This window comes from Camponotus floridanus, unplaced genomic scaffold (genome assembly GCF_003227725.1).
Source record: "Camponotus floridanus strain SB8 unplaced genomic scaffold, Cflo_v7.5 scaffold22, whole genome shotgun sequence".
NCBI classification, from domain to species: Eukaryota; Metazoa; Arthropoda; class Insecta; order Hymenoptera; family Formicidae; genus Camponotus; species Camponotus floridanus.
The window spans coordinates 53,186-66,932 of NW_020229348.1; the positions used below are offsets into that span (position 1 = coordinate 53,186).

General features: G+C 28.7%; 1 protein-coding gene across 4 annotated transcripts; it reads left to right on the plus strand.

Moving 5' to 3' along the window:
* Window positions 1-255: 255 nt before the first annotated feature.
* On the plus strand, window positions 256-12,529 carry LOC105253768 (proton-coupled amino acid transporter-like protein CG1139). 4 transcript variants are annotated; one of them, XM_011262047.3, is made up of 11 exons: window positions 3,201-3,353; window positions 5,651-5,845; window positions 6,152-6,227; window positions 8,342-8,440; window positions 8,776-8,931; window positions 9,263-9,535; window positions 10,110-10,194; window positions 10,371-10,643; window positions 11,040-11,218; window positions 11,490-11,659; window positions 11,924-12,529. In XM_011262047.3, exons 4-11 carry the CDS (start codon window positions 8,370-8,372, stop codon window positions 12,166-12,168), a joined length of 1,452 nt encoding a protein of 483 aa, XP_011260349.1. In that variant the 5' UTR covers window positions 3,201-3,353; window positions 5,651-5,845; window positions 6,152-6,227; window positions 8,342-8,369; the 3' UTR covers window positions 12,169-12,529. The 4 variants fall into 4 exon arrangements, with proteins under 4 accessions (XP_011260364.1, XP_011260341.1, XP_011260349.1 ...); XM_011262062.3 differs by lacking the exons at window positions 3,201-3,353; window positions 5,651-5,845 and adding an exon at window positions 256-695; XM_011262039.3 differs by lacking the exon at window positions 5,651-5,845 and having other exon boundaries at window positions 3,188-3,353.
* The last annotated feature ends 1,218 nt before the right edge of the window (window positions 12,530-13,747 follow it).

Consider the following 13,747-nt stretch of genomic DNA (forward strand, 5'->3'; position numbering starts at 1 on the left):
TCTTTATAGAAGCTAAAATATTTTTTTTCTGAAATATTAACTATTTGTTCTCAATAAAATTAAATATTTTATTTATGAAAATAGAATTTATTAGGGCAAAATAAGAGAGAAAAAGAGTGAGATTTGTTTTAACTTTTTGAAAAGCTTGTACATTTCCAGAATTTGTTATATGCATATATTTATTAAAACAGAAAAGAATTTTGTTATATTTTAATGTTTATTTTTCTCTGTTTTTTAAACAATTATATTATTTTATCTTTATAGACTTATTATGCTACTTTCACCTTATCAATATACAACCTACTTTGATCAGTCAGTAGAACCGAACAAACACTCCATGCGCAAGTCTGGTGAACTGCTTATACTACCTGCTACCAGATGTCCCTGGAAATTACTATGGTATGGATCGCGAAAAGGGTAGTTACCCCCCGCGTGACCCAAAGAGAATCCGTTAATTTTCACAGACAGAAAGGCATCGAAAGACCGCCACAACCAGTACATTTTCTCGTTGCACATACACCTAACCAAATGCGTGGTCAAGGGGTTGATGCGGGGGGTAGAACACCCATACATACATATACACACACGAGTTAGCGCATCGCGTCCTTCATCCCTCAATCGTAGCTTATCATATGCGTTATAACCTGTGATAAAGTGCCTCGAACGGATTTCGCTCATACCTGATAAGCTCGAACGTAAGTTTCAAAGGGTTATAATCGTTAATTAATGCACCGTTTCATTCGTAAAATAGATCTAGCATGTGTTTAGATTTAGCAGTTGACCGCAACTAATAATAATAATGCTACTTGCGGTCGTAATCATTCTAGACCACAAGTTTCTCAATCTTTCGGTGTAATATCTACGCAATATTTTCTCTTATGAAGATATTCAAAATTTCGCATATTATAAACGTTAAAATATATTCACAATTTTTTCTTATAGGAATTTTTAAAATAATGATATGCTTTCTCATATATTTTGAGAAACAAGGAGATTTGTGAGAATATATTTGATATAATGTGCTATAATATACTTCTAAAATAATGAAAAGAGAAAATATTTTTTATATTAAAGTCATATATATCCTCTAAAAAATTGTTATCAATTTGTTATATTGTTCAGTATCAATTTATAGTATATTGTTAATCTGTCGTAGTTTCATAGTCTACCAAAGCCGCTAAAAATCATTGTGTCAAGAAAAATAAAATTATATAAATTCGATTTTTAATTATATCACTTATGTAAGTTTTAAAGTTTATTATCATTTATGAAATCATTATAATAAATTAAATTTTAAGTTGAAACATGAGAGTTGAATTTTACAGACCTTATAGAACATTTTATTAGATACGAGGAAAGAATAATCCTTGGATTATCGATCAAAAACGCCATGGAAAAATGCAGCGACAACGATACGTTTGACTTACGTAATCTCGTCGACGTCAATCTGACGCGAATCTTAAGAGAGTTCTAACGTAAGTTTATTACGCGAAATTTATTTTCAAGTTTAAGCCATTGAATTGCTAGACAAAATCTTATAGTAGCAACAGACAACTTTTAATCGCTGGCATTTAAAATTTGAAGAGAATTTAGCCAATTCAAAATATATTTCATGAGAGATTAAAACTAGATTTTGTATTAAAAGATAAGTTTCCTGAGAATTCAGTGAAAAATCAATTTCTGTTTATTCATGTATTTTATAAAACAAACGTCAGAGATTCGATATACATATATGTAACATTATTAATTATAATAAGTTTCATAAATAATTTGTAGAGTCTCTTTTTTTTAAAGAAATATAAATCATATATTTAATTAAAATAATAATAAATAACGATAATTAGTAAATAATAATAATAATTAGTAAATGATAATAATTAATAAATAATAATTAGGGAAAGCATTTAAATTCAATCGATATGCTTGTGTACTACTATACTCATGTAAATTATATTTTATTATGTATCTTCTTCGACATATATACTTTATTGATTATGCTTCACCTAATCTGTCAGCATCGTCAATAAATGACACTCCTCTGACTCTAATTTTAGCGGCCAAATTCTTCGCTATTATTTGAAGCGAAACTTCCTCGCGGCTTTTCCACAGATTAACCAATAGATACAGATTACATAAATATCTTGAAGGTCGAAAATTTTACTCTTCCGTCGCGAAATACTTATGTAATGCGAAAAGTTTCGAGCTCTCGTAAAAATAAATGTTGATACTTTCATAAAAATATTGATTTAAGCCTAGATATTAATTAGTCACTTATTGTCTCGTGTGAATGATATAACTGAAGTCGTCAAAACATTGATTTTATCTCGGTGAGTAAAATAATGGTAACAGAGAGAATTGAAAGATAATGAACTTGTGTCACAACATTTGTCATTAGTCTCTGTATATATGTAAAATACTATGCAAGAGAAGTGATATATATATATTTCGATAAAAACAATTGTTATAAAAATTTTTCAAAATGTACTAAATTTTAAAATTATTATGTAATAAACAAAGATCTCAAAATACGAGAAATGAGTTACTAATTATACATAATATTCAGTTATATATTCGCATAGAGAGTATACTTCCTCGCGCCAATCACTATTATTTACGTGCTTTAATGTAGCACGTGCACTGATCGCATGAATCTTCGCATCTCGTGCGTATCACCAACACATAAACATATATTGTACTGCTCACGTATTTGGATTAATTAATTAATTTATATTTTTTATTGTGGGAACGCATAATATTAATATTATTTTTTATATTAAATATCTTATATCAAAGAGAGTATTTTTGAAACATATCATGGGATATTAATATTTTATGTTATGTGTTATGTAAGAGCATTATATTTTTTATAGAGATTTTTTATTAAATTAAGAATTTTATTAAATTAAGAATGTGGTTAATTAATCTTCAAGCAATTCTTATAAAAAGAACAATTACTGCCGAATGAGATTTAAACTTTGTTTAAGACTTTGCTCGTATAACACTTTAAATTGCACCAAATTAATCGATGATTCGTATTTTTTCGAATCCTTTCGTACGGATCTATGATGCAAAGTACACAGCGCGAGATTGACTTACGGTGGCTAAATCATTGCTCGCGTGCATTTATGAGAAGTCGTTTTAACTAGCCGTGTATCACGTGACGAGTTGCTATATGTTGCTACCGAATGCGTATACCACAGTGGAAATTGAAATGGTGCGGGACAGTCGCTAGACATCCTCAGTCGCTGACGCACTAACTGCCAACTACTAGGTAGTTAGCCTCCTCGGCTTACAGAGAATCGGCTTTACATCCGCCGAGGGTTGCCGTCGCGTTTACGGATGCATTTAATTCGGTAAGTTGAGTTCCAACGCGCGCACCAGAAACAAGCACAAAATTTATGTCCGAAACAAACGGCGAATATAAATTATTTTGACAGTGATACATCATTTTCAAAAGATGTGAATTTTATCCCTTTTTATTCTATTTTCTCATGTTGCTATAACATCGTCATAATTGATACATTTTTTCAACCCTAATTATATATTCGTTAATCATAACTATATATTCAATATCGATCTGCATTATTAACAATGTATCTAACGATTAACTATTATATCACCGATGATGACAGATTTTCTTTCAATGTCGTTCAAATGATTGCCAAACGTCATTATTCAAACTAGTTAATTCAATATTTTTTATATATAATTTGTACGATTTATTAAATTTTATATTATATTGTGATGAATCATAGAATTTTATATAAAAGTATTGTGAATATGTGATATATTATCATCTTTTCGAAATATCGCATAACTATATTGATGATGCTAAAATCAAGATTTTATTATATAAGCACATGTATGATATACTGGACGCATCATATTTATACTGATATTAATATAGATTTGCTTAGAATGTTATTCATTTAATCATGTCGTGTAATGTAATTCATTACGTCTATTAATTTCTTCGTATATTAATTTATGCGCAATATAAGATAACAAATATAATTGATTTAAATATAAGATTGTATGAAACAAAATCCATACACATACATAGTAACGTTTACACTTAAGAATGTTCAAAATCTAAAAAAAATGAAATAAAAATATATTAATTTATTTTAGTATACAATTTATAATTCTCACAAGTAAAAATTTTTTGTAAAAAAAAATAAAGAAGATAATTTTACCCGCATAAAGAAATATAGTTTGTGTGTACGGGAACAAAAATATATCTCGATTTATGAAATTTATTTAATGTTCAAATTTATTTAATGTTCACCAGTTTTTATTAATTATCGTGCAACGGTTTGAATATTGCATGAATTAACCATATTTATAAAATTAAATTGTATTAATAAAATAATGATAAGAACAATTGCCAAATATCTTTGGAAGCTGTTACACCTGTCAGAACGAGTCAGAGCAAATATTTATTCCAAAGCTCTTTAATTAAATAAATCCTTATATTATAAACGATTAAGTGACCATTATTAAGATCGATGAGGGAACTATTACTTAATAAACTAGCATTTAATCATTTATTCGATTCAATTGATATTGAGGATCCTTCAATAGCAGTAATAAATTTTCCAATTGTGTAACAAAAACTTTCTCATTGTTTATCCTCTGTATCGCTATCGCATTATGTATAGTTTGTACTTTATTTTGACAAAAATAATTTTAAAATGTATTTTATTTAATTAATTTTATTTTATTTTATCATTAAATTAAATTTTTCATAATTAAAATTTATAAGAAAATTTTATAAGATTTGGTTTCTTAAATCAACATTAATTTTAACATATTTTAACTTGTGATCAAGAAAAATATATTAATATTACTAAATCTGTATTGTATAATATTGATATTAATAAATCTAAGAAATAACGAAAAATAAAATAATCCGTTTTAATTGCTATTTAATTGCTATTGAACTATTCTCTCGCATTTTCGAACGAACAATTTTAACAATTAATTTAATCGTCTGCATTTAAAAAGTGCATATTTCTTAATTTCTTTTCCATTCCAATTTACATCGGATAAATTTAACAATGCGCCTCAACGCAGAACTCAATAGATTGAACGAAATGAATGGAAGAGTACTGACTGCAATGCTTTCAATGCAGTTGTATGAAGCTGTATTCTAATATGTATTATTTTAAGTTAAGCTATCAGCTTTGTGAAAACTACACATGCATTTTGTCTCGTAAAGATTAATTTTTAAATATTTTCTTTCAATTTATTTTTTGTATTTTTTTATTTCGAAAAATATAACTAAAAATATATCATAATATTCGTATAATTTATCATATAATTTATCTCCTTATGAAATGTTATTTATAGCAGAAGAACACAATGTTACTTTATGTATTGACTTGACTTTTATTTGCCATACTTTATAAATTTGCGATTTGTTACATATTATTTATTGCAAAAGAGATATAAATTTATTATTGAATTTTACAATTTGTTCGACTTGCACTAGCTTATGCATTTTATGAACATTTAAAAGTTCTTGTAAAAGGATCTAAACAACAATGATTACTTATTTATTTATTAACGTAATTTACTTATTTACTTATGAATATATAATGACACGATGTAAAAGTACTTGTAAATACATTTTCTTCTTTAATTATAGCGTTGCAGACTCGTTTATATCCGCGTCACTGTTTCTCACGTTCTCTTCTGAAATACCTGTCAAGATAATTCCCGTTGGCAAAGAGAACCCTTTCGATGCTCTCTCTAAAATTAGTACATCGGGCATATTCCAGCCACATTATCCCAAGCATGAAGCTACATAACTCGTCAGGTCCCCCCGATGTGCGTCGAGGAAGTAAGAATTAGGAGGATCGATTACAATACTTAAACCCTATTTTTCTCCCCTCTTCCCCCGCTTTTATATATTCAATACGCGCTTGAACGAATATTCATTCACGCTAACAAATTATATAATATGTACGTTTTCTATAATTAATTACTAACATAACATTATTAATATAACATTTGGATAATTGTGTATGTGTGTGTTAATAATCGCGATATATCTGTATTTTTTTTTCAAAATGTTTGACGGAATAATCATTAGGGTTAATAGAATTGCATTATACTAACGCGAATTTTTGTTTGGTTTTCGTTGTAGGCATAAACTGCAAACGGAGGAAATTACAACCTATGCCAGCGGCTGAAATATTAAAAGTTGATTAGGACTATAACAGGTGAGTCCTATAATTTCACAGAATCCATTAAAGAATTTGCAACTAAATGCAAATAAATTTTGAAATAAAAGATAGTAGATTTGATGATATTTAGGTAAAAACTTGACGGACAATAATAAATATTGATGAGAAATTATATGAAATATATCCAAGATAAATCTATAGACATAAACATTATAATAATACAGAGTGTAAATGAATACCTGTTACAAACTTCTAGGGCATATAGAGGATTCAAAGTAGACTAACTTTTAATAAGAAACTCATGTCCGGAAACGCACCGTTTGCGAACTGCAGACTGGAACTGTTAGTATGTTCAGTATTAGGAATAATTCTCATAATAACTTTGTTTGCTTACGTCACACTACAAAAATGTCCATACAGAGGGCTACAATAATTGTTTGTAATGACGACCACCAACTTCGTTGCTAGTATTGCACCTGCGAAGCATATTCTGGCAAAGCACACTCTATTAAAAATGTTAGACATCATTTGGATTTGCGCTGCGGCCAGAATGCGTAACACGTAAGAAATCCAAATGATGCCTAACATTTTTGAAAGAGTGTACCAGAACGTGCTTTGCAGGTGCAATGCATCGAAGTTGGTGGTCGTAATTATGAGCAATTATTGTAATCATCTGTTTTGACATTCCTAAATATTTTTGTAGTATAATGTAAGCAAATAAAGTTATTATGAGAATTATTCCTAATATACTGAACATACTAACAGTTCCAGTCTGCAGCTCGCAAACAGTGCATTTCCGGACATGAGTTCCTTATTAAAAGTTGGTCTACTTTGAACTCTCTACATACCCTAGAAATATGTAACAGGTATTCATTTACATCCTGTATATACGCAAATATATTTTTTATTATATATTTTTTATTTTATTTACGTACAGAATTGATAAAGTACACATTTCGATAAATTACATCTACTTGAATTTTATTCAAATTACATTCGTTATTGTAGCTACAACATTCAACGGTGTAATTTGTCTTATCATGAATAGAACACACTGTCTTGAAGCAATCTGTGCCAATTAGATAATATTTCCTTTTTCCTGGATATTTCTATCGCGGCCGTGACATTAGAACAGAAACGCTTCCTCGTAAAATTAGATGTTTGTGTTCTTATATTATTCAGCTATTATTGAACATGTTTGAACATGTTTATAAATGCAGTGCATAGCGTTACTTTATATAGTCTAATTAATTATCAAGTAATATTAAAAAGCAATATTAAATAATCAAACACATGTATATTTATACATTAAAATTTTATTCTAGAATAATCTCTGTGATAATTAATTTAAACGCATCTATTTTTTAGACGTATCTATTTTTAAATATCAAAAAATATATATCGTTGTATACGCTGCTAAAAACGGGTGTGTATTTTAAGAGAATAGACTTTGTCCCCTCGCGGCGCGAGATCAATCGTTTGGTTCAACAATGTGAAATAGTCAAAGGCGTAAATAGCGAAGTGCGAGGATATCAAGTGCAACCTTCAGTAAATTAACCTCAAGTTGCATTTGACCTCAATGCAATAATTAAGAACAATCACATCGTAAAGAATGCGTTAAACTCGCGTATAACAGATTCGCAATTGACATTTTTGTTTTATTCCATTGCTCTACATCCGTCAATTGATTAAAGGTTTAATGTACCAGACTGTCCCATTGACGTGAATCAATTCTCACATCTTTAATAAGTACATGTATTCTTTAATAAGTACAGCTATCTAAGTACGATGTGTCGATTGCAATTTTTATTATTTTACATATAATTATTTTTTTTTTTATTATCTAACGAATTTCTAACAAAATATCGGAACCAATGGTTCGAAGTCAATGGGAAAATCACACGCATATGTTATTGTGAGAGAGTAAAACAAAAATAAAAAACATAATAATATAACATAACATAAGTAATACTTGGATTAATACAGTCCGTTATAGGTTCTCATATCTTCTACTTCGTATATTATTTTAACTTAAACATTGTGTCGCACAATAATTACACAAAATTAATGTTTACTCGTTTACATATCATTGCAATGTGAATGTATTAGCGTGATTAATTGAAGAAGAACGGATATAAATATTTTTACAGAACAAAAATATTGTATGAGGAAATTTGTATGAAAATGGCGGACAAGCAGCTAGAAAATGTACGTTTGGAGCTGATCGTCTCCAATGAAAACGCCCATAGGTACGACTCCATTAAATAATATATTGAATATGTATCGAAAAACTTAAATTTTTATGATTAAGTTATTTTTGATTAAAAATTTTTATTAAAAAAGATCTTTTTAACTTGAAGAAGATTGAAATTTTAATTTCTTAATTTTAACAACACCTTTGGTTACAGTGAAAATTTGATATTATCTATTATCTCTCTCTCTCTCTCTCTCTCTCTCTCTCTCTCTCTCTATATATATATATATATATATATATATATATATATATATATATATATATGTATGTATTATTCGGTATTCGTAATGATGTGAAATGTCAATATGATATGTAAAAACTTATACACAGGAATGACAAGGAAATTGTTACAACTATCATTGAAACCACATCATCTCCAAACGTTGAAAATGATACCGAAGCCATAGCACCTCCAAATTCTCCAGATATCACAGATGCAGAGAATTATGACCCCCATCAACATCGGAATGTACCAAATCCCACTACGTGAGTGCAAATTATAATTAATCACTTATATTTAAAGATAATATTATTTTTAAAAACACGTAACAATACATTGTCTCTTGTGAAATTCAATGTCATTTCCGCTATGTTGCTTATTCTTCTCACAAATTACAAGAGCAAAATATAATTAAGATGTCAAACTACGAATATTGAAGAAGATCATTCTCCCTTTTAGCGCATTCTTTAAAATTTAATCAAGGAGAAAAAATTATATTTAAAATTTATTAACAAAAATGAGAGAGTGTAATATCGAAAAATCTTCTATAACTTCTGGCTTTTGTTTCGCATCACCAGAAATTTTCTTTTGTTTCAGAAATTTTGAAACCTTGGTTCACTTGCTGAAAGGAAGTCTCGGTACGGGAATTCTAGCGATGCCAAACGCATTTTGTAATAGCGGTCTTCTGGTCGGTGTCATAGCTACGATAATCATAGGAGTGTTGTGTACCTACTGCTTACACGTACTCATAAAGGCGCAGTACAAATTGTGTAAACGGTTAAGAGTTCCTATATTGAGCTACCCATATAGTATGAAGTACGCCCTTGAGCAAGGTCCTCGATTCATGAGATGGTTCGCGCCGTATGCACCGTAAGTACCTTCTGCTTGCTCTACAACAAGTCGACACAACATGGTACCATGTAGATGAAATAGTTGTACGCGATTATATCTTATTTTTTTATTCTAATTTTTCTTCATAAAAAATAATAAATAAGCAGAAAATAATAACGTGTATAAAACACTTGATCTCTTTATCGCGATGTGCGAGCAGACAAAATAAATAATGTTTCCTTTAAAATAATTGCAGATAATTTACATAAAATATATATTATTATAATTTATTATAATTAGCAGCCATTTAAATTGATTTAGCTTATATTATTATGCCTGTATTTCTCTTTTGAATAAAGAATTATTATCGATTAATTAAAATATTAAGGACATAATTGTTATATATATATTTTTTTTTACTTTTAAAATACATATATTAAATGCGTTGTTCTGCCACTACATTTATATATAAATTTAAAAAATTGATTAATTGCGACACAAAAAAGAGAAATATATGATTAATTTCAATCGGTTTTATATTAAAAAGACATGCACGAGTTCGCAGCTATAAATTGTAATAAGAATGATCTTAAAAAAGTGCTATTATTTCCAGAGGATTCATAGATGTGTTTATGGTAACATACCAATTGGGAATTTGCTGCGTTTATATTGTATTTGTAGCACGAAATATACAAGAGGTAAATAAATAAAAGAATTGCAATAAAAGAAATCGAGATTTAATATTCTGTGATACACGCTATCAAAAAAACACCTGTCGCAAACAATTAAGTACAATTAAATACAATTTTATAATAAAATCACTATCGGAGGTTGTAGTAGTGCATTCAATTCTAATTTTTCCTGATGGACACAGGTGACAGATTACTACTGGAGACCTTTGGATATTTCGATCCATATGCTTATTTTGTTGGTTCCGCTGATATTGATCAACTACATTAGAAATCTGAAGTTATTGGCACCATTTTCCACGCTAGCGAATCTTATTACGCTCGTCGGACTCGGCATGGTTCTATCGTACATGTTTGATGATCTACCATCGATGAGCGAAAGGGATATGTTTGGTACATTAAGAAACTTTTCCCTCTATTTTGGAACGACGTTATTTGCATTAGAAGCCGTCGGTGTGGTAAGTATCTGGAGGAAGATATTTTTCTTAGACAGTGTTGTCAATCTCATCTTTCATCGAGGAATTTTTTATATACGTACAAGAGACTGAAATTGACATATGAATATGCAAAAGCATCAGTAAATGTTATCACGTACAATTATTTATAATCGCTGTCCCGAAATATTTTTGAAGTTAAATTTTTTTTGTGTCCTAATTTGAATCTTATTTTTTAATCATTATTTCTAAAAAAAAGTATTAAAGTGTGATATTAAAATTTAAAATTTCAAACATATTACTGGCCATTTTGAGATACTTTCTATGCAAGAAAAAACAAGGGAAAAATTCGACTTATTTATTTGTATCATCATTATTACGATTTATTCAAAATAAACAATGTATATTATTGTTGCATAGATTATAGCCTTGGAGAACAATATGAAGACTCCACAAAATTTCGGCGGCTATTTTGGCGTATTAAATATAGGAATGACTGTGATCGTTATTTTATATATAATCATTGGATTTTTTGGCTACGTGAAGTATGGATCCGAAGCGAAGGGGAGTGTCACCTTTAATCTACCACAGGAAGAAATGTAAGTGAAACAAAACAATCATATTTTAATATCAAGATGACGGAAATATTATAATATTATATTATTTTATTTTTACTCTTGCTGTAAAGTATCGTTGACTCCATTTTCTACAATATTCTTCCGTATGAGAAAATATCTATTTGATAAAAACTTGTCGAATATATATTAATTAAATCTAATTTAGAATGAAAGAAGCTATGTTATTTTTTATTATATTATAAAGGAATTATATTTTTCATCTGTGTATTTTTCTTATATTTTTTATTTGCAGTATGTCTCAAAGTATTAAGATCATGTTCGCGATTGCCATATTCATAACGTATGCCTTACAAGCTTACGTGCCTGTTGAAATTATATGGAATACCTATCTGAACCCTCGAATAAAGAATCGCAAAATTTTATGGGAGTACGTTTGTCGGACCGGTGTTACATTGGCGACATGTAAGTAACATCTAAATGTCTAAGGTTGGTACATACAAAATATTTCAAAAATTAATAAAAAAAAAATACTGAAAAAAGTACTAAATTTCCGTAAGAGAAACAATTTTTCCGCGATATATAACACTACAAATATATTAGTAAGAAAATAAAAAAATTAATAAAAATAATAAAAAAAGTAGATACGTCTCAAACATTGCACTTTGAAAGATTTCCGAATAATATTCTTTTTTCAACTTTAAAACATATCTTTATTTTCTTTTTTAGTCGTCTTGGCGATTGCTATACCCAGACTCGGCTTATTCATTTCCCTCTTCGGCGCACTCTGTCTGTCCGCCCTTGGCATCGCCTTCCCGGCGATTATCGATATATGCGTACTATGGCCGGAGAAGAACTTCGGTTTTCTCAAAGCCTTGCTAATCAAGAACATATTCCTGATTGTGTTCGGATTACTGGGTCTCGTAGTCGGAACCTATATCAGTATTGTAGACATAGTGAAATCGTTTCTGTGAATAATATCAAGTACACCCGCGAAATTTGCCAAGATATAGAAATGCATGCAAGATGCGGCTTATGACTTGAATAATTGAAAATGGTTGTGGACGATGATCAAACGTGTGACGAGCAATTGAGAGGTGCTTTCAAGCTCCATCACCGCCATAAGTTTACTTAGATTTAAACGTTAAATGAAAGAAGAAGAGAGGATAGCGTTATAGTTGATCGATAAAGACCGCCGAAATCTCGACATCAACCTCCGATCGTATCTAATCTAATCAGATGATTCTGATCTGTGATGAAAACTCTTCTAAAGCATCGACGATGTAATCTTCGCGCGTTGTAGAAAGTTTTATCACCCATTTTAGAAAGGTGCATTTTTTATGCATTCGACTGCATCGTATACAGTAATATATATATATATATATATATATATATATATATATATGTACATATATATATTATATGTACATATATATATTATATGTACAAACAATTTATTATAATATATATGTCGTTATGAATATCCGAATATATCGAATAGGTGAATGCACGATGAATTTCTTTTGACAATTATTCAAGACGATTATTCGTTTAAACTTCTCATCTCAGTACTTACGAGTACTTAGGAACACTAATACAGCTGGCATATTTTTTCCACTTCTTTTTAGATGTCGCAACAAAAAGTCGATATTGTAATATAAATTTTAACATATACTGAAAATTTGTAGATGAAAATAATTTGTGCTTAAACACTAATAATAAATAACACTAATAATAAATAATAAAAGTAGAAATTATCAAGCTATTATTGATATTTAATAAGGAGAATAGAACAAGCTTTAACTGAAGTGAGATGCTTTATTTCTCTTGCAAAAGTAGTTACTAAAAATATACACTGCGTAAAATTTTATTAATAATATAACGATTGTTGATTAATAATAAACGATAATATAGCGATTGTGTTATTGCGACATCTTTATCGTGAGAAATGTCTCATTGTCAGTGTTACATTGTTGACAGAAATTTATTCTAATTTCGTAAAATTTTTCTATATTCTACCATAATTTCCTCCTATTTTATCTTTGAATTTTAAATCTTCTGAGTCTTAAATTCTAAGAAAGAAAAACAATTTTTTAACATCGACATTGTTTTGATAAAACAATGTTCGAACAATTGAAAATGAAAGTAATATACGTAAAAAATAAGTCATATACATATATGCATCATATATATATCATATATATATATATATATATATGTATATATATATATATATATATATATATATATATATATACATATATGCATATACGTTCCATTTTCTATCATCAAAAGTATTTTCTGGAAATGCATGTCGCAGGGTAAATAAAAGTATATTTCTGAAATATATAAGCGTAAAGAGAATCTATCTATATACAATTATTGAAAGAATTTTAAACTGTATTTATAATAAAGATAAGACTTTATAATTTTTTATGAACATCTATATGTATATATATTAAAATTTCTTCAGACAAGATATAATCAGAAAATAATATCAGGTAATAATTAAAAGTTTCTATAATATACATATAACGTAAACTGTGAATATTC

Coding starts and splice junctions, on each gene's coding strand:
- LOC105253768 (XM_011262062.3), top strand. CDS start 8,370: ATGAAAATGGCGGACAAGCAGCTAGAAAATGTACGTTTGGAGCTGATC. Junction 10,644..11,039: donor CATTAGAAGCCGTCGGTGTG/GTAAGTATCTGG, acceptor ATTGTTGCATAG/ATTATAGCCTTGGAGAACAA. Junction 11,219..11,489: donor AATCTACCACAGGAAGAAAT/GTAAGTGAAACA, acceptor TTTTATTTGCAG/TATGTCTCAAAGTATTAAGA.